General features: G+C 40.3%; 1 protein-coding gene across 1 annotated transcript in view; it reads right to left on the reverse strand.

The window, feature by feature from the left end:
• Positions 1-4,207: 4,207 nt before the first annotated feature.
• CHST9 (carbohydrate sulfotransferase 9) overlaps positions 4,208-20,603 on the reverse strand; it is a 41,891-nt gene continuing 25,495 nt past the window's right edge. Inside the window, exon 4 of the mRNA XM_042961566.1 lies at positions 4,208-6,924. Coding sequence (XP_042817500.1) covers positions 5,833-6,924 — 1,092 coding nt within the window. The 3' untranslated portion in view covers positions 4,208-5,832. The remainder of the gene's footprint in view (positions 6,925-20,603) is intronic.

Below are 20,603 nucleotides of genomic sequence, written 5' to 3' on the forward strand. Positions count from 1 at the left end.
GACCCTGGATTGCATGACACAAATATGGTCAAAGAAAATGTTCAGGAATTGCTTTTCCTTTGGAAGCGTGCTAGACTCAAGAACACACACTTCAAAGCAGGGATGAAAAGGTGGGGCACCTTAGGGGCCAGCCAGGTAGGGTAAGTGGGTGATGATGCCTAGATGGAGAGCATGAACAACAAGAGCTCTCTGGCTTCTCTAAGGGGGCTGACCTTGACAATGCCCAACTGTCTTCAGGTGAGCACAAATGGTGCTGCGTAACAGAAATTCCTTATTACTGATGAAAGCTTTCCAATTTTAAAATGCTAATTCAGATATTAAGTAAAATGTGTCATAGGCCAAACCAAACATATCTGTGGCCAGATCTGGCCCATAGGCTGTCGTGTGTGGTCTCCGCTTTGGAGCGAGAGAGACCTTGGCAGGAAGCTGGCTCGGCTTCTAGCCATTAAACCTCTCTGACCCTCGGTTTTCTCCCTCACAAAGCGATGGGTGGAATAATACCTAACTTTTACGTTTTTGGGGGGAAGGATTAGACATATTCTTCACGTCATTAAATGAATATCAGGTAGGTTTCCAGTGTCTGCTCCCTGCTCTGTAAATGGCTTTCCTATTGATCAGAATCATGCGTTCTTTCAACATTTCCTCCCCCAATCTAATAAACAAATATGTCATCTTGGAAGTGTAAAATGTTTCTGTGTCTACAGCTATACTTTAGGTTAAGGTGTGATAGTCAGTATAGAGAAGCCATGTGCCTTTAGATGACTTCCCCAATTGCCTTGCTTTAGGACCTTCTGTTTAGACCCACTGATCATATAGATGTCTGAAAGTCAAAGGCAATAATAAAACATATTATACAAGAGGAGAAGATATAGAGGAACCGTTAAACTATATATCAAAAATATATCAATAACTCTTTCTTTCCATGCTTTGCTAGAAACAGTGCAAAGTGAATTAAACAGACACAATTCCTTTCCTCTTGGAAGACCTAGAACATATTCCAATGACAGCAGAGATTTTTTATTCATATGAAGAGGGCTATAGCAAATGAATAAATGAAGCAAAAAAAAAAAAAAAAAGAGGAAGGAATGCCTGCATTTATTGGTAAAAGAAGTATCAGATGCATGTCACATCAGGGGAAAATCATTTTGCCTTTTTCTGTTGATCAGAGAGCTCTTGAAGAGATGAGATTGTCAAACTGAATAATCTAAAGAGATTCCTTGGTGACTTAACATGAAGTGAATGTCTAGATATGAGAGAGGTGAGTATTTCAAAATAGAGTGAAGAGTTGAACAGAGGAGAAGGAAGAAATGATTGTCCTAAATGGACTTGAATATGCCTGGAAGGATAGGATTGTGGTAGATAAGATGTGTGGGACTAGGCAGTTCTGAGAAGTAAAATGGTGTGAGGCAATGCCCTTTTGCTGAACTCTCTAGAGTTGGCCTTCCTCATGGAGGGTATCTCAAAGGTCTAGGAAAAGTCTTCCCTCTGGTATCTGAGCACTTGTTTATCTTGAATTTTTCAAGGTGTTTTCAGTTAGTTTGAGTCAACCTGCTCCTCTGATCTTTTCTATAATCTTCCTGAGTCTGTTTAGGGTTATCTGACAACTAAACTAGCCCTGGGGACAGGAGCTCAGTAAAAAAGAGACCATATACAATTGCTTACTTTCTAGCAGTATTTAAGGAGCTTTCTCTTGGGCTGACCTGGTGAACCACTGCCATCTTCAAGTGCCGATTTGGGGTAAGTTGGCCAGACTCTCTCCCAGTTTGGACCATATTCTCTGTGACCTTGCCCACTCCTGTAGCGGTCTGGACTTTCTTGTCAAAATGATATTTTGTTTTTGTTATGCTAAACTTGGTCCAGGGACTTTTTTGCTCTTACATTGTGCTCCATGATCAACTGGGAGTTTTAAAAAAGGGGTTAGGAAGAAAGCTTAACTTCTTACAAAGTCTTTGAATCTGTCAACTCAGCAGGAAGAAAGGGATAAGCTGATCTGAAATGGGATAACCAGCTAAACACATACACGTATATAGATCTATATTTGTATCAAAAAAGTTTCAAGATGCAAATATATTTCTTGCCTTTAGTTGTCTTTAAACTAAGAAGAGAGTTTGGTAGTGGTATTTGCTGTTTGGATTCATCCTGGCTCCTGACCTAATTTCCAGCTGTGACTTTTCAGGCAAATTACTCAACCACTCTTCTCTCTCTCTCTATATATATTTAGTGTGTGTTTGTATGGGGTGGGCTTACATAGCATCTTACATTGACTATGGAGATTAAATAAATGCATGTAAAGCACTTAAGTAGTAAAGGAATAAGTGTTTGATTATGACTATGATCATGAATATTATTATAATGCTTATGATTGAGTTAGCCTTGGTCTGAGGTCCTCAGGTATTGAGCTATGGGCTTATGGGCAACTATCCTTCAAATTTCAGAGCACGCTGGGGATGTTAGCCATGGGCAGAGTTTCTGCTTTGCCATATTCCATGAAAGCCTAGAGGCTAAGGAGGTCCCAAGAGTCCAAGTGATGACTGATAGTACAGAGATGTTTATGGTAGTCTTAGCCTACGAATTCCAAGTTCTAATTCCGCAGGTGATCTTTTCAAAGAGAACTCATATTGAAAATTTCCTGCATCTGCTCATATAGTCTTTTCAGCGAAACACTGTATGTTTTAGGAGATAATACTTTTTTGAAGAATAATTATTCATAAGTAAAGCGGATAAGTTTTTTTCCTCTTCCTGATTACAAATGGTATCCAAGTGGCTTTTGAATTGCTAGATAATATTTTATAGACCGCAAAGTTAGAGAATTTAGCAAGTAGCCACACATTTCCATTGGGTATTTCCAAACACATGTGAGAAAATCGGAAAGTTGGGTGCCCTGTATATGGATTTCCATTGAAATTTATGGCAGTTCCAGGGCATAATCACATCAACACATATCCATAGATAGTTTACCATGTTAACTAACTGTGGTTTTGGATTTAATTGCCAACTTTTACTCTAATAGTAATTCCAGACGGGAATAACAGAGTGAAGGGACCTGCCCAGGTTGTTACCACTGCCTATAAAACAAGTAAGATCCTTAGGGTTTAATTAGAGGACTCATAATTATACCCGAAGCATGCTAGTGTTAAAATATGAACACTGGACATCTGGAAGATGAGTCTGGATTTGGTCACTTGCCTTTAGGAATCTAAATCCATGAAACTGTGAGCGTCCAAAGAAGCAGTGATGCTCACACCTGGGGCTTGTGCACAGGCAGAAACGACAAAGGTGACTGTGAGTTGGTCTGCAAAGCAGAATAATTCAGAAAAGATAAATAAAAAATTATTCAAAATCACAAGGAATCCAAAATGATGACTGGCTTCTTCAGCCCTACCATGAACAGAAGTGATTTAAAAGGAAGAGGAGGCACCTGAAAAATATGTTCTTCCTTCATAAAACCTTATGAACACATGGCCTCTGGGACTCATGTCACACAGGATTCCTGCTGGTATCAGTCTTTTAGGAAAAGAATGACTGAAAGACCAACCTCTGGTTACACAGGCTCAGTGGAAAGGGTCTGAGAAGGAGGATATATGGCGAAAGGCATAGAATAGCTTTGATAGAGAGTATCGTGTATCATTTTCTCAGCTCTCTTCTCTCCCACCAGTGCCAGAGTTATGTGTCTGTTTGTACATATATATATATATATATATATATATATATATATGCATACACATCAAACACATGTTTATGTGTGCATATATGTGCATATATATGTATATATATACATATATATTCCATTCTCTCAAGTGCGTTAGAAATGTTAAAAAGAGAGAGTTAAGGCACTTTTTTCCATTTTTTTCTTCCAAAGTTATGAAAAGAAGGGTTTTTTGTTTGTTCCCGATAAGATTTTAGGAATAACGTTGAGAAAACTGCTCCTATACTTTATAGCAGATTCCATCTAAAATTAGTTTTTGTGTGTGTGTGGTTTAGGAATAAAATTTCAGGCTTCTTGGCATAGTTTCCATTCTGTCTCTTTCTCCATAAAAAGATAATTTCATTGTCTCCAAGTTACAAGGAATCCACTCTACATGGTACAGCAAAATTTATACAATTGGGATTACTCTAGAGTAAAACTCCTTAAAAACAGAGAGCACAGCTTAAGTGTATGGTCTAGAGGCAAGAGTAAATGGAGTGGAAAGTAGTAAAAGGTTGGGTTAGAAGGCTTAACACTTAGGATCTGGCAGGCCGTTGCAGGTACCTACTCCTTGGGAGACACCGATGGGACAAGGCAGGCGTGTGTTGAGTGAAGCAATTCATGAATACTCAGCCATGAAATGGAAAATCCAAATGAAATAAGGACCACGGTAACTATCTTGGTCTATTAATATTTAAATATTAATACCTACTTTTCTTTGCGAGACGTTACTGAATATTTATCGACGAGGAAAAAAATGAGAGTTTGGGAAGAAGAACATGTTCGAGAACTGCATTTAAACAGAGTTTCAATGACATGTGGTCTTCTTAACTCAAATAGTCAACCAATTAAAATAAGTTCCCATCCAAACGTGTCTTCAAATTTAGGGTCCGCTGGAAAAAATTTCCAAAATGCATTACAACTTTCGATAGGGGTGACACATGGTCCTGTTTTCCCAAAACTTGGATTTAATATTTGAATGCAATGGTATTTGACTGTGTTAGGATAGAATATTTGAACTTAAAAAGAAAACTCCTGAATTTGTTTATGCATAAGCCTATTAAAAATATTTCTAGGGGCTCTTGTTTTGTTTATTCTCTAGAATATAACCTATCTTTGAAGTGGTATAGGCATTTTTAAAAAGTCATTCCTAAGCTAAGTAATTAGACTGGAAACAAAAGTTATTCTTAGAGTACATTCCACATATAAAGCTATGCACACGATGCTTTGATTCAAATAATACTCTTATAAAACTTTGTTATTGTTTGAGGCCCATATTCAGAGTGGCAACTTTTGTTTTTGATGATTATTCCATCCTGAAACAATTTCCCCCCTGCCCAATTAAACCAGAAATTAGGAGCACATTTATATCTGATGAGACTTAAACTTCTCAACTGCCTGCTTCAGAAGCGAGGACCTTTAGTGGTTATGTTCATTTTGTCTCTGCACAGAGGGCTCAGAAGAAAACAGAATCAATTCCCCTAACTTTTTCTGGAAGAGGAAGGTTGTTTTTGTTGCTTTGATCTTAGCATGTTGTGTATTTTTTATTGGCTGTTGAATATAAAAAGCCATAGCCTCATCTGGTTTTTCTGCTATATTCTCATATTGTAAATCACATAATGCCTTCCAATCTAAACTTAAATGCCTAGGTCCAAAATATTATTTCAAAATGGATTTATCATTGCAGTTGATAGAAAGATTTCCAGGGTGTAAGAAAACTCTCCAAGGTTCGAGTAATATGTCACAGACTGCTAAAAATATATCCATGCACTTTAGACAACAAATTCCAGGATGTAGACATACACTCATGCTATTTTAGATCCCTTTTTCTATCATTGCAAGAGGCTGTTGAAGCTAATGTAGCAGCTGGCTAGGTTATTGCTTCTATAATATAATCCATAATGCAAAAGCAGCTATTTTCCAAACATTCTAAAGCAACTCAACTTGTTTACATGTCTCTGTAAGGTAATTTTCCTATAACTTTGTGCGAATTGGTGTCATACTATTTGGTAAAAATCTTCATTAAATCAAGACAACTACACTTGGTTAAATTCTCTCTCATACAGAGAACTGCAGGAAAATTACAGTTAGCTGATTTGAGGCCATCATCATGAAGTAAATACAGGGTTTTAGAAGATTAATGCAAACTACAAAAATGGAGTTGTATAATTAAACATCAAATAGTCCAAGTCATAAAAGTCATAGATTAATTGTCTCTCAGTTCGAGTCAGATCCTTTAAATATTGTCTCACGACCTGAGCATTGGTTCTTTCATCAGAAGAATGCCTATCCTTAAAGTTTGGAAATTTCAGCTCTTTTGGAGCACCAATCAGCTGCAAAAAGTAATTGGCATCTTCTTCCAAAGTTTCGAATTTCCCTACAAAATCATAGTTGATTAAACATGGATAGCAGAGTTTGCTGACCTTTTCCCAGTGAATGTCCATTCCTACTGGACGGTGGGAATCCAGCAAATAGTGGACGAACTCTTTGAATTTGACCCCAGATCCATTATTTAATGCTTCTTCACAGGCATTTGGCCGATATTTCTTTATAATTGCCTTCCCAAATACTGGATGGTAATAGCTATTGGGGTGTTCAAATTTGTCCCTAAATGCTGACACTAATCTTTCCATGGGATCACGAACAAAAACAGCTTTGGTGTAGGTATTCAAACGAGTATATATCCCTTTTAAGTCAAAGCTATCTAGTTTTTTCAAATGCTTCCCATAGTGAACAGCATCATGGGAGATGTTGTACGCAGAGGAAGCCAACCCACTTAGCACCATCAGAATTCTCTTCCAGTTGGAGCAGCCAGCCTTGGGTACTTCACAATATAAGATTTTGTGTTTATCTTCCACATAGATCCTGGACACCATATGAAAAAGATGTGATTGAGGACGACTCACCCCGCCATATTTTTTGCAAGACTCCTGAAGGAAAGACCTGCGTTTCTCTTGGGCCACATCTGTTTCCTTCCATTTGTTGTCTTTGATTAAACTTTTATTTAAAGGGTGTATGTCCAATGGCCACTTCATTTCACTGAACTTCTTGAAAACAGTCCTAGTTCCTTGATGTTTTGCAATCAGCTTAATTGTTGGTGGCCCTGTGGTCTTCCCCAAAACTCGATCCTCTCCTTGTGAGTGGCTGGTCTTTGTTAAGACCCTCATTGGCCTCTCAGAGTTGAGCAGAAGATTTTCCTTTTTTCCCTTGGGATCCTCAGTGATGTGGAACTTGAGGTTCTGTTAAAATAGAGAAGGAGAAATGTTGAAAGCGCATTCACAAACGTGAGTATACAAGGATCTGAACATATTTGTTTTACAATACTATTGAGGAGAGCACATTTCATATAAGCTGCCAGAACAATTTAGCAAAGCATGCTGAATACACATTTTGTAGTAAGTTTCTTCAGAGAAAATATAACAATGAAAAATGGTATCCAAGCATCATTTTGAGCCAAAGTTTCACATTTTATATTATACATATTTTGTTACTTACATGTTATCATTTATTTAGTGTTAATGTGCTGCATTATATTAATAGATTTTCTCAAGCTAAATTACCTTGAGTATTATTTGGCTAAACCTACTAGTATTGATTTGAGTATGATCATAGTAAGTTGGTTATTGTTTTCTGTGCTATCTTTGTTAACTATGGTTATCAATTACACAACCTTACAAGGTACACACACACACACACACACACACACACGCACACACGCACACACTGGCCACAAGATGGAAAGGAGGGTGTCCTGAATTTTCATTTTAGCTTTGTCTGTAACACATTAGAATGTACTTCATCATCCTGTAGGTCAATGATTCTTGAGCTATTCAGGAATGTGTTACCTTCAAGCATTAATTAATTAGTGCATCTGAATGTAGATACAAAATGTAGCTGCTTTTGGGGTATTCTGTGATGCACGGAAGAGTTTAAAGTTACAAATTACAACTTAAAATTGCAGCAAGGCAAATTATAAAATCCTCATGACCATTTCAGTTTTTCAAGCACTTGCAAAAGGAGATATTTTTTCCCTCGGACAATGTTTTATTTCAGAATATTCATTTATCATAATAATTTAGTAATTATAACCATACAATTTCATTCGTGTATGAAAACTTTGTCTTTTTCAAAAGTCTAATTGATGTCCTGCTACATAAAATTGTATGGAAAGTAGAATAAGAATTTAGTTCTCATGTCAGTGGGATGAATCAGCCTACCAACCATCTACTGTTCATCCGACTACGTCTTCCTACAGCTCTTGCAATGACTGCAGAAGGGAATACATGGAAGACAGGACTTCCAAGATGGAATCCTCTCCTAGAGATAAAATTGTAAGGACTTTGGCTTTTACTGTGGGTAAACTAGGGAAGTAGCAGGGAAGTAACATGATCTCACTTACACTTGAAAAGGATGGTTGAGGAGAAGACTGGCCTGAAAATATACATACAGAATTGTCAGCATGTTATTGGAAAAACCAATCAACAAATGGTGTGCTGTGGGAATAATAAATGGGGCCACCAGCCTAGTGCTGGAAGAAGTGGTGGGAGAAGTTCCCTAGAGGAGGATATCTATCTATCCATCTATCTGACATCCATCCATCCGTCCATCCACTGTATCCCCAGTGTCTAGAATGGCCTGGAGCCTATAGTAATTGCTCTCACATATTTATTGAGTGAACAAATGAATAAATGGAATGAAATCTTCCAAGTTGATTAGTAATATTCTAGCAAATTGAGCAAAAGAGCAGAGAAACAGTTTGCACTGTGGATGGAAGCCACCTCAAAGCATCATGGTCCTTCTACTAGCTAGGCTTTAAGTGGGGTGGGGGTGGGAATTGCTTCTTTCTAGTGCAAGAAGATTGTGTGAGTAACCCCTGATCACCATACATCAACTTGGGTAGCCCCATAAAACAGCTGCCCAAATCTTCCATAGCATTGAGCCAACTGTTTGGTGTTTCAAGTCTAAAACCATTTGTCTTCTGTCATACTGGAGACTGCCAGGATGACTTCAAAGCCCTGAATCCATCTTTACTCTGATCAATTACCTGTAGTCCATTAAATTTTCACAGATGATCTGAAATTTGACTTGAGCTTTGGAAGATCATGGGGTTATTGGTTGACTGCATGGGAAGTACTTAGTACAGGCCTGAAATAAAATTGCCAATATATTTTTGCAGCTACTTCTTCTACTATTACAACTGTAAATAATAATTGCTATTATTAATATTTTATGGTGTAGTAATAATGTTTTATCCCATTGACCTAGTGAATTTCAAGGTTCCCCAGTTGTCCATTATTATCCAGACTATAATTTGTGTGTCTCTAGATGTACCTTAATTAGTTCCCTCCCTGCCCCATTGACAAGAACAAAAACAAAATCAGCTTTCCACTGTGCCCTCTGGACCTTCTGTTTGTGGTCATCAAATTCCCCTTTAAACTCTGGAGACTTCTGGAATGTTTGTTTCCCAGGACTTTCTCTACATGGAACCTGGCTGGCCCCCAAGATTCTGCTGCCCTTGCACTTTCTCAAGTAGACAAAAGTTTATTTCCTTGAACCACTTGTCCCTCCAGCCAGAAGTCAGGGCACTATTTCCCTGCAATTCACTGCTGCTTCCAGGACATGTCCCTTGGCAAAAGCTTCTGCTTCTGTCAAGCACACGTGTCCTACTGAGCCTCCCTTCTCCCTCCGCATGCTGTCGTCTGCCTGTACCCTTGTCCTTTCTGCTTCATGCACTGAAGACTTTAGCTTCTAGCTCAGACTTTGCTTCTCATACCCCTTCTTGTCATTGTGTGTGGTGACTCTGACACCCAATAAACTCTCAGTTCCTTGACCACCTCGCCTTTAATAGAGGTGTTATTCATTTCTCATAGACCGTGTCATCACCAGTGCCTGTGCCACCTCCATCATCTCTCTGACCACCATCCTTTAACCTTCCAGCTCATTGCAACTTCCATTTTTTCAGTTCTTTGACCACTTCTCACCATGTTATTCAAGCTCTTAGTAGCCAGAATGCCTGGTTCTTCTATTTGCTCTTAGAAAGTCACTTCTGCAGGGAGGTTTTCCCTGTCCACCTTGTCTAAATTATGTTCTCTTCTGAGATTCTCTCCCATGTAAGGTTCCCAAATAAGAACTCTGCTTACTTTCCTCATTGCATTTATTGCAATGCGAAAGGATTTTATTTACTTACTTCTGTGTTGTCTCCCCCCCACCCCCCACCCCACTCCCACCTCTTGCACTAGAACATGACCACAGAGGTCTTATCTTTTTTGTTCTCTTTTGGATCTCTGGTACGTAACATGTTGCCTGGCACATAGAAAACAGTCAACCAATAATTGTTGATTAAGTGCAATTTTTAAAGACCACAGGTGGATTGTTTATTTCAAGATACAGCACAAAATGAATCTGTGTATCTATTAACAGGATTTACTTACACAATTGTACTACATTTCACCAGCCTTCGTGCCATATGTAATGAAATAAAAAAAATAAATTCACAAAACTGTCTAGCATGGTGTTCTTTCCCGTGTCACCTTATGGTTTTTTTTTAAGCTCCTCCTAAACATTCATAGTGGTTATACCTTGACTGTATCAAGATTATAATTTCTTCTTTTTTAAATAGAAGGGACTAGTGTCAGCTTGTTTGTCATTGCAAATAGGAAAAACAGTGTGTGTAAGACGACTCCTTGCACATAACCAGGACATCCTTCTCACGCACACAAAATCGGAGTTTTACATGCACAAATAGTCACTTTAAAATACAATCATTTTTACTCGGAATATTTTAGATTTTCTTCAAATACCAAGTGGAAGGAGAAATTCAGCATCTTTTTCATGACCAGTACACATTTAAACATCAGCTAGTGCCTCAGACAATATGGTATTCAGAAATTTTATATTTTCATTTATATTGGAGAGCAATGACTGAGGAAAAAGCTTTTCATGGAAATAGAAGTTTCTTCTGCTTTATTTCTTGCAGTAAATGTGCTTTTAACTAAATGATGGGCTTCCAAATAATTGTTTTATAACCTTGTCAAAGAAAAAGTGTTAATCAAAAGGTCAAGGTTAATTCAGATAAATAATTTACCAATTCTTGTCAAGGTGCTGAAAATCTGTATTCAAACAAATCTTTGGCAGAAGAGAACACAAATAAAATAGGTACACGTAGAGCTGCTCATGCTAAAGTAGGCAAGGAGGGCTCGGAGCCTTACCTGCCTGCCAAATCAGATTGGTTCAAAGTCACTCAAGGCTGCCTGGGAACCTCTGGAGGCTTGCCAGCAATCTGCTTCCCAGGCCTCCCAGGCCTCACTGTGGACACTCGGGAGCAGAATCTTTGGGAGTGGGGCTCTTGACTCTACCTTAAACAAGCTCCCCAGGCACTCTGCAGGCAGTAATGGCATTTGGGGTACCACTCAAGAGAGTATTGCAAACGAAAGTAAAAAAATACAAGCTCATCTCATACCATCTAGGGGAGAAGGACATCAAATATGGCGGGTGTGAATATTTTAGTAAGTAGAGACAAATACTCTGCTATGGGTAGGGATGTCACATGAGCCCTCACAACACACCTGATGAGATACCCTACACGTTTATCCACTTCCCTTTGCTGGAAGTCCATGTTCTTCAAGCTACTTTCTAATGACTAGTTCAGCTAGGGAGATAACTACATGAGGGAAAGTTTCATTGCTCATAAATGAGACTTCAATCTCCTGATAGTGTATTTAGTACTAGTCCGTTTCCTCAGCTATGATTAAATCAAGAGATGGGCTAAGGGTTCATTCTAAGTAGTGACACCCCAGGAGGCTTCTTGTTGAATGGTCACTAGACCTTCCTCTAGCATGTTTTAGTCCACCATCACTCACATTATGAAAACCATTATAGGGTGTGGTGGCCTCCCTCCCTCCCCACCCCATCCCCATTCCATTTTCTTCAATCACAGAAAAGACTTTCCATGATGGAAGGGTTTGGATTACTAAAATCAAGATGAACTGTATTATATTGTATTAAATTATTATTTTTAATTAAGTTTTCAATTTTAATTCCAATATAATTGACATACTGTATTATCTTAATTTCAGGTGTATAATATAGTGATTCAACAGTTCTATACGTTACTCAGTGTTCAACATGGTAAGTATACTCTTAATCCCCATCACTTGTTTCACTCATCTCCCCACCCCCCTCCCCTCTGGTAAACATCAGAGTGTTTTCTGTAGCTAAGCATCCATTTTTTGGTTTGTCTTTATTTTTTTTCCTTTGTTCATTTTTTTTTTTTTGTTTCTTAAATCCCACATATGAATGAAATCATGTGGTATTTGTCTTTCTCTGACTTATTTCACCTAGTTTAATACTCTCTAGGTCCATCCACGTCTTTGCAAATGGCAAGATTTCATTCTTTTTGATTTTTGATGGCTCAGTAATATTCCACCACACACACACACACACACACACACACACACATTTTCTTTATTCATTCGTCAGTCGATGGGTACTTGGACCACTTCCATAATTTGGCTATGAGGTTGATGGTATTTTAAATTTGCAGGTTATACTAATGAAATTCTACCACCATCATCATAATGCCGATGATAATATAAAAAGAGTAGACTTTTACGTCTTCATTTTCCTTCAGGACACCTCATTCTGCTTGTCCTCAAAGTGAATGTCTATAAAGCCAAACGTCTCCTGTTCCTTCTCAAAGTGGCTCCTCCTGCGCTTTTTTCTATTTCTGAAATGGTTCTATTACATTCTGGCCACCCACTCACAAAATCTGAGAGATGCCTTAACAATCAGAAAGTAAATTGGTTAATTTACATCTCATAATGTCTTTAAAAATCTTTTTTATTTATTACCTCTTAACTGGATATTCTTTAGTATCCTACTAATTGGTTTCTCTGAAGATTATTGCCAAAATAGTCTTCCTAAAACATTTTAACTTTTCATCCCTTTAAAATCTGGAACTGGCTCAACTATATATAAACCAAAGACCGGATTCCTTAGCTGGCATCGGTACTGTGTCACCACTGGGCTTGTCACTTTGTGCTCTGCTCCCATCTCGACACATGCTGTCTTCTACTTGCTTCCATCGGGCTCTCAACACCCTTCACTCATGTTCTTCCCCTTGCTAGAACTTTCCAAATCTCTTAGATTTTATAGAAATCCTGTTGACAGAAAAATCCTGCTGTCTCCTTGAAAACCGCCCAGGACTCCAGCGAGGGATTCTGCTCTCTTCACAGCAGCATTAGCACTTAGTCTGTGCCACCTGTGAAAAAAGTGATTTATTCCAGCTCACATCATTATTTTATTTTCTCACTGGGGAAACTCTTTTAGGCATAGCCAAATTGTAAACTATGGCAGAGAGCTATAGTTTTCCATAAATACCTTTGAAGAATGGACATGCTTGCCAAGTTAGTTAAAAGATATTATCACTACAGATGAGAACAATGAGTGTTCAAAGAAACCTAATGGGAAAAAATACGGACTTTTCATGAACCGTGCAGTAAATTTGAGGGCCCTGTTGTTAGTTTTTAAGGCCTCTGTGTCCATATACATCCTCTGTGAAGTCTTCTCTGCTCCTCAACATTGACATTAATTGCTCTTCCTCTCTCCCCCTGAAGTCATTGAGGGTCTACTACATATTAGGTAGCGGGGTAGATGCCAGGGATGGAGGGGTGGATAAGATGAGTGTGATCCTTGCCCACATGGAGCTAATATTCTTACAGGGAAAAATACATTAAGCACATAATTACATAATGAATTACATAATGAATCGGTTACCATAGCGGCAAAGGCTCAGCAGCATGCTAATGGAGGCCTGGGGAGCAGAAGTGCGACAGCAGGGGGTAACAAGTCTGACCTGGTTTGGTGTTAAAGCCTTTTGTTTAGCACCTTTCATTTTACCCTGGTTAGTTGTTAGAGTCGGTTGTTTAGGTGACTATCTCTCCCATACATTTTTTTTTATTTTTATTTTTTAATTTTTCTTTTTAACGTTTATTTTTGAGACAGAGAGAGACAGAGCATGAACGGGGGAGGGTCACAGAGAGAGGGAGACACGGAATCTGAAACAGGCTCCAGGCTCTGAGCTGTCGGCACAGAGCCTGACGCGGGGCTCGAACTCACGGACCGCGAGATCGTGACCTGAGCCGAAGTCGGACGCTTAACCGACCAAGCCACCCAGGCGCCCCTCTCCCATACATTTTAAACTTATTAAAGGTCAGTGTGCAGTGTTGTAAGTCTATGGAACTTCCACTAGTATCTAGAATAGTCTCTCGAATAAACATATGTTTTGAATTTAATTGAAGAACAATGATCATTCCTGTAGTTCCCTGTACTCGGGCAATTGACACACACTGGCTTTATGCAATTGACAAGTGTACTTCGTTCGGTACGACTTCATCTGCTATTGTGCTATCATGTAACTCAAGGACTTTGATCATTCGTTCATAATGCATGTATTGAGCTACCGCTCTATGCTGTGTTTGGCATTGTACAAACAAAGGCAAAATAGATAAATTGTATGGCCTCTTGAGGAAGTCGAAATTTAAATGTATTGATAAAAATAAGCACATTATGGGGACGCCTGGGTAGGGCTTAGTCAGTTAAGGGTCTGACTCTTGATTTTGGCTCAGGTGATGATCTCGTGGTTTGTGAGATCGAGCCCCATGCTGGCCTCTGAGCTGACAGTACAAAGCCTACTTGGGATTCTCTCTCTCTCCCTCTGTCTCTGAACCCCCCCAAATAAATAAACATTACAAAAATAAGCAGTTTATGAAAAAATGTGATAATTGCCATAGTGAAAGGATACATAAGGTATCAGGGAACAGAGACAAGAATACTTAGGTTTTCTGAGGAAATATTTTGGGGCAAATTTCAAAGAGAAGTGATGTCTGAGATGAATCTAGGAGGATACTGGGGAGTTGACAGGTCAACAAGTCACGGATAGGAAAGACAGTACAGGCTGACATGGAGAAGACACTTGGGGGACAGATGGAGATTAGAGGGAGAGGCAGGTGGGGTGAATCCTTGTGCCCATATAGTCTAGATGACATGTACATGACATATAAAGAGTCTAGACTTTACCATGTAGATGGCAGGGATTTTCGACAAGGCAGGGGTTTGGAACGAACATTCTAGCAGCAGTGGGCAGGTGGAGCTGGGGGGAAGGGGGTCATCGAGAAGACAACTGTGACTGTCCCTTAGGAGAGGAGCCAAGACAATGAGGTAAGAATGCAGGAAAAGGGAATTATCTGGGGCAAATTCAGGAAATTAATCAGACTGGAAGAGTGGACGAGTGGGGGCAAAAAAAGCATAAGGAATTCTGCCCCCCCATTTCCCAGACCGGGGAAATAGGAGTAGCAGATATCATGGAAGGCTATGGGGTGGTTTAAGTATTCACTACTTTCAATTTCAGACCCTTTGAGTTTGAGGTGCCCTTGAGAGATAGGGGTCTCAGTAGCAGGACTCCGACGCGGAGTATACAGATTTGGAAGTTGTTGGCTGGTAGAGGTGCCACCCGAGTTTATGGGCCTTAGAAGGCGTTAGTTAGAGCTGTCATGGTGATCACACATCTGCCAGTTTTGAGTGCCTGCTATGCTATGTGTCAGACCCGTAACACACTATCACCTACTGCTAGGATAATCTTCCACTTCCATTTCCTAGATGAAGGTACGGAGCCTCAAAAACATTAAGCAAGTTGTTTAAGGCACACAGCTTGGGAAGAAGGACAACTCATGAGCCCAGTTTTTTTTTTCTGGGCTCAAAAAGTATCCACGGTGCCTGTGTCCATTGTGGGGGGACCTTGATGGGCAATTAACAGATAAAGTTGATGATGATAATATTGGTAATTAGATGTGTCCCTTCCTGTCATTCGTTTTGATAGTTTTCTAGTTTAATTGCACAGTATTACTTTTAAGAATGCATCTTTTGTGATTTATTTTCGATCTAGATATGAATGCAGTTAGATGTCTTCATACCATCGTGAAGATCTAGTTATTTCTAGTGGTTAATAAGGGCAAGGAAAGCAGTGGGTGGGATGCCTGAAAGCTGGTGCTTTCTGAGGATGCAAACCAGCGTGTCTCTGCCCGGCCCCTCTGTCCCAGAGCTGTTTCTCTCAAGTCGTAGGCCAAGGGCTTCGGAAACTAATGGCTCAGTTATATGAGGGGTGAAGACTGACTGCGTTTCTACTAGGACACCGGGACAGTTGGGAACGGTGTGATCATGCAATCCTAGTATCCAGCACCATCCGCCCTGTCTCCTTCTTATCCTCATCTCCTACTCTTCAGCTTCAGTTATTCACTGATCAAATGTCTCCTGAGCACTAACTGTGTGCCAGGCTCTGGGCTGCATTTTGGAGGAATAGCCAGCTAAGTCTCAGCTGGTCCCTGCTAGTATGGGGCGGCCTCAGGGGCAGGGGCAGGGGCAGGGGCAGGGGCAGGGGCAGGGGAGGGGAAGGGAGATACAGAAAAGACAATCAAGAATTACCACACTTATGGCAGGTGGCAAGACAGGAAGAAGGTGATGCCAGGAGAGCATTAAAAAGGGGCATTCAATCCAGCTTGGAGGGCAGGGAGGGTTTCTTGGAGAAAGTGTGGACTGTGCAAAATCATTTGTTTCCTGTCTCTGTGACTTATTTTCTCTCTCCAGAATATTCTTCTTCATTTTCTTTGCCCAGTATAAAAGCCAGGGGGAATGGAGCAAGCTCATTTAACTGCTGCATCAACCCAAAGACAAGACACGGATATGTTTATTCTACAGATGAAGGACTCGAAGCTCAGGGAGATGACATAACAGGCCCAACTTGACAAAGCTATTGCTAATGCTGTGCTTCCGACCTCAGTCTCACTCATTTGTGGTTTTTTTCAGCTGCACAATATATCAAGTAATTTACTCCTTGTTTAATTCCCATTAAATGAATTGATGTAAGTAAAGCACCAAGCATATGTCTGTCACAAGAGAGCACGGCAGTTGAGAACCAGAATTTCTGAATCATGAGGACCTGGTTTCGTGCCCCTTTTCTCTCATTTTCTATCACAGCAACCTTGCCTAACCTATTTTAGTTCTTCTAAGCTTCAGTTTCCTTGTCTCTAAAATGGAGAGAAAAACAGCATTCCCTTGCAGTGTAGAATTATAAGAAATATGTGTAGAGTGCTTAACACAAAGTATGTTCTCTATAAATGATAGATATTTTATGGATTTATTCCTTAAATGTTTATTTATGAGCATCTCTATGTGACAAGTATTTTCTAGGTGAATATCACTGGTTTTCCTCTGCTTTTGACATCCTTTTCTCCTCTTCTCTCTCACTTAAAACACAACAAAGTTAAGAGTCTATGATAAATGTTCAATGGGGATAAAGCTGAGTGGAAGAAAGAGGGCAGAGGACAATTGAGAGACAGAAATGGGAAGGAAAAAAGATCAATGGAAGTGGTGGCAAAGCCAGCGAAAGAAAACAGAGGAAAAGAAATCACAACTACAGTCACAGGAAGAAATAATGAACACTTGGAGCTAGAGGGTAGAGAAACTAGCGAATTCTAGCTCTCTCTAAGCTGCAACCTTCAAATCATTTAAGCTGCTTGAACACAAAACAATAGTTTCAGCAGTGAGGCTATTTCAGCTGAGCCAACAAGCTAATTTCTATAGTCACCTTGCATGCAAGGACTAAAATTATAATTGCACTTGCCAGTTCTTTCAATTTTGGATTTAATTCCTCTCTCTCTCTCTCTCTTTCCTGTTAAAGCTAAGAAAAATTAAGATATGAGCACTGAGGATGTAGTGAAATGTCATCAGCGGGGAAGTTTCTCCCAAGAACAGGGCTGCTCACTCGTTTGGCAAGACCATCCGAAGCTGAAAACAGACATAACCTCAATGTATGTAAGTAGATAAGGCTTCTCTACAAAGAGACAATTGTGCTTTTATAGATTAATCATTTTATCTGTCTTCTAAGTTATCTTGAGAGAATGAGGCTATTGTTTTTAAATTTATGGATAAATAAAAATACTTGTGCAATAACTTGCCCAAAGTCACTCTGTGGAGTGAGTTTGGAGAAGTCAGGAACACATTCCAGTTCTTTATGTCCATCCCAGGAAGAAATGGCAAAACATTTTGCTTTTTAAAGAAACTCAAAACTTTAATGAGGAGCTGCAACATGATAATGTGCATTCAGAATGTTTGGTCCTCACAATTTTTCTTTTGGTGCGCCTGCACATGTCAAGTGTGGATGAGAGTCACAAATAAAGTCAATTTGCAATAAAAGAGGTAGAATAATTGGATGTTTCATTGCAAGGATTTTGATATTTCACTGGAATTTTCGATATCTAATAGATTTGAAGTATGGCTCCTTAATATCTCCAATATGTTAATGTTTAGTTTTCTAAAAATTAATAATTGTCAACCAGCTTCTCATCCCCTTGAGTTGAAGATAACAACAAAGATGTGTATGTATGAGAGAGTTCTGGAGGAGACATGGGGGGAGGCAACCTTGACTCCAATACCTTCTTCTAGAGAATGCAGTTGCTAGACAGTTCTTGCTCTGGTTTTGGGGAGTATGATGGGGAGAAGGAGCCCGCTGCCCTGGGTTGGAATGCTTTTGTGTTGTCTTTTCTTTTTCTCTCTCTTTTCTTCCCTTCCTTCCTTCCCTCTTTCATTCCTTCCATGGGAGCAGGTGGTGGTGTTACAGGTATGGGTTAGAAAGCAAAGGAAATGAGTCCATGAGGCGACACTAGAATTGGAAACTGACTTGGGGTGGACCAGGGAGGGTCAGAGACATGGGTGATCAGTGGAGGAGAGGGGTGGGGTGCTTCCATGGGATGGCGAGGGAAGTGCAAGAGAGAAGAAAGCTTTTGTGAAGCCAGGAACACGGTAGTTGGATAGATCACGAAAGCATAAAGTATAAAGTATATAAAGAATTTTGAGCCAGATGCACCAGGTTCCCCACCTTTTAGGGCAGTGTCTTTATTTGTGTTTCCCTAGAAGCAGACCTTGAGTCAAGGATGTGAGTGTAAGTTGCTAATTTAGAGTTCGTTCTAACAAATACTTGTAGGACAGTAGGGAAGTAAGGTAGGGAAGAGAAGGCAGAGAGCATAGGGTGAATTTTTAAGCAAGTTAGCACAGTAGGAACTGGATTTCTGTTCCACTGGGGGAACTTTCAAAGCTCCAGAGTTATCCCATCAAATCCCATCAGCCTTGGTTGATGGCTCCTAAAGGGAAGAGGTCTGGCAACTCTCGCCTGCTCTATGGGAGGCCAGGGTAGACAACTTCAGGCAGAGTCACAGGTGTTGGCAGTCTCTGGAAGTCTGGCCAAAATGCAAGGAGATATTAAGAGACGAGAGAATATACAAAGGCACAGCCAGTGTTGTGACAGGAAGTCAATTAACATTCTGGTTCTCTGTTTTCCCATTTTTAAAGTGAGAATCCTAATATTTGTTCTTAGACATGTTGAAATAGAAGTGATGGCATGGGCTGGGGTCCAGGATCCCAACACCTTGTTCTTTGGAAGTGTCACTTGCCCTTTGGAAGTGTTCACAATGAGTTTGTGTATATACGCATAAAATAAGGCTGAGAAAAGGAGCACCTTATGACCAGATGGAACCTAGTCCTATGGAGCCGAACTAGGCTACGCAGAGTTCTGTAAGAGAACTCTGTAAGAGTTCTCTTGCCCGGGGCAGGCAGCCCCGTGACCTAGAACCAACTTTGAACAAAAGTTCTCTTTGGACCCATTTACCCAAGATGTATCCTAAAATCTCAGCCCTCTGATTCTGACACTCTGATGGCAAGAGGAAAGGAGTCTTTTTGAGAATGAGATAAATGCAGTTTTAAAGTACCTAGTACAGTTCCTGACCACATAGTTGGTTCCTCCAAAATGTTAATGCATCCTGTCTCTGTGTCTTTCTTGATTTTCCCTTGACATCGGACAGCTCATCCAGAATGCCGGCCTTCCCAACTTCAGAGTGAAATGACCACAGCAACAGGCCCTATTCCTCTAAGAAGTGGTGGGGATAGGCACCAATTAGGAGTGAGCACCTGCTTTTTAAGGACAGCTTATCCATAGGCTAGCTGGCCACCAGTGAAAAAGTGTGCAGCAACAGCCTCTGCTCAGGTGTGGACAGTGACTAGCTAAATCTATTTATCCATCTTCCCTCTGCCTCTAGACTGGAAAACATGGAGAGGTTTGGCTCGTTATTGGCAAAGAGAAAAAAAAAAATAACATCAGCCTTAAAGAGAAGCAGAGTCCAAGAGAATGACTGAGTCAAGGTAATGGTGGAGTAGAGGGTGTCAGCATGGTGAGAACTCAGTCCCAGGAAGCCGTGTACACGCAAGGGCCCGTTTCTTCCCCACCCATTGCCTACCAGTCCAAAGCTACTTGAGTTCTGGGAACGGCCACACTGTGCGAGCAACAGTGACACTGGCAGGAACACATTCCATTTGTCTTATTTGGTTAAGCATCTGCCAGCCCCAGATCAGATTTGCCTGGGTCAGCACCTTCAAGTGACACACAGGCCCCTCTGGCTTACTTGCCTGCATATTTGACAACTCAGCTTTCCTCAAGACTGCCTCCCCAAAGCCTGGCCCAACCCTCTCAGTCTAGAGCAGGCACCTCACACGTTGGTGCTACCATGGGTTACCTGGGCCCTGTACTAGGAACAGAGAGTTGCCATGGGCACCAGATCATGCCATGGTGATCTTGAGGCCACGCCGACACGGATTTCTTTTTGGGATTTCAGTCTGAGGAGGAATGCAAAGGAAGAATGTAAGACATAAACTCATAGCAAAGCAGGAGAACAGAGAGGCGAGGGGCAGTAGAGTGAGTTACCATATGAGGGGGTCAGAATGAGCGGATCTCTGTCAAAACAAAGTGTTGATCAAAATGAATATGTGTAGGTCTTATCTCTTCGTGCACTAAGATAAATTTTATCAGTTTTATCTT

The sequence above is a fragment of the Panthera tigris genome, chromosome D3 (assembly GCF_018350195.1).
Source record: "Panthera tigris isolate Pti1 chromosome D3, P.tigris_Pti1_mat1.1, whole genome shotgun sequence".
NCBI lineage: Eukaryota > Metazoa > Chordata > Mammalia > Carnivora > Felidae > Panthera > Panthera tigris.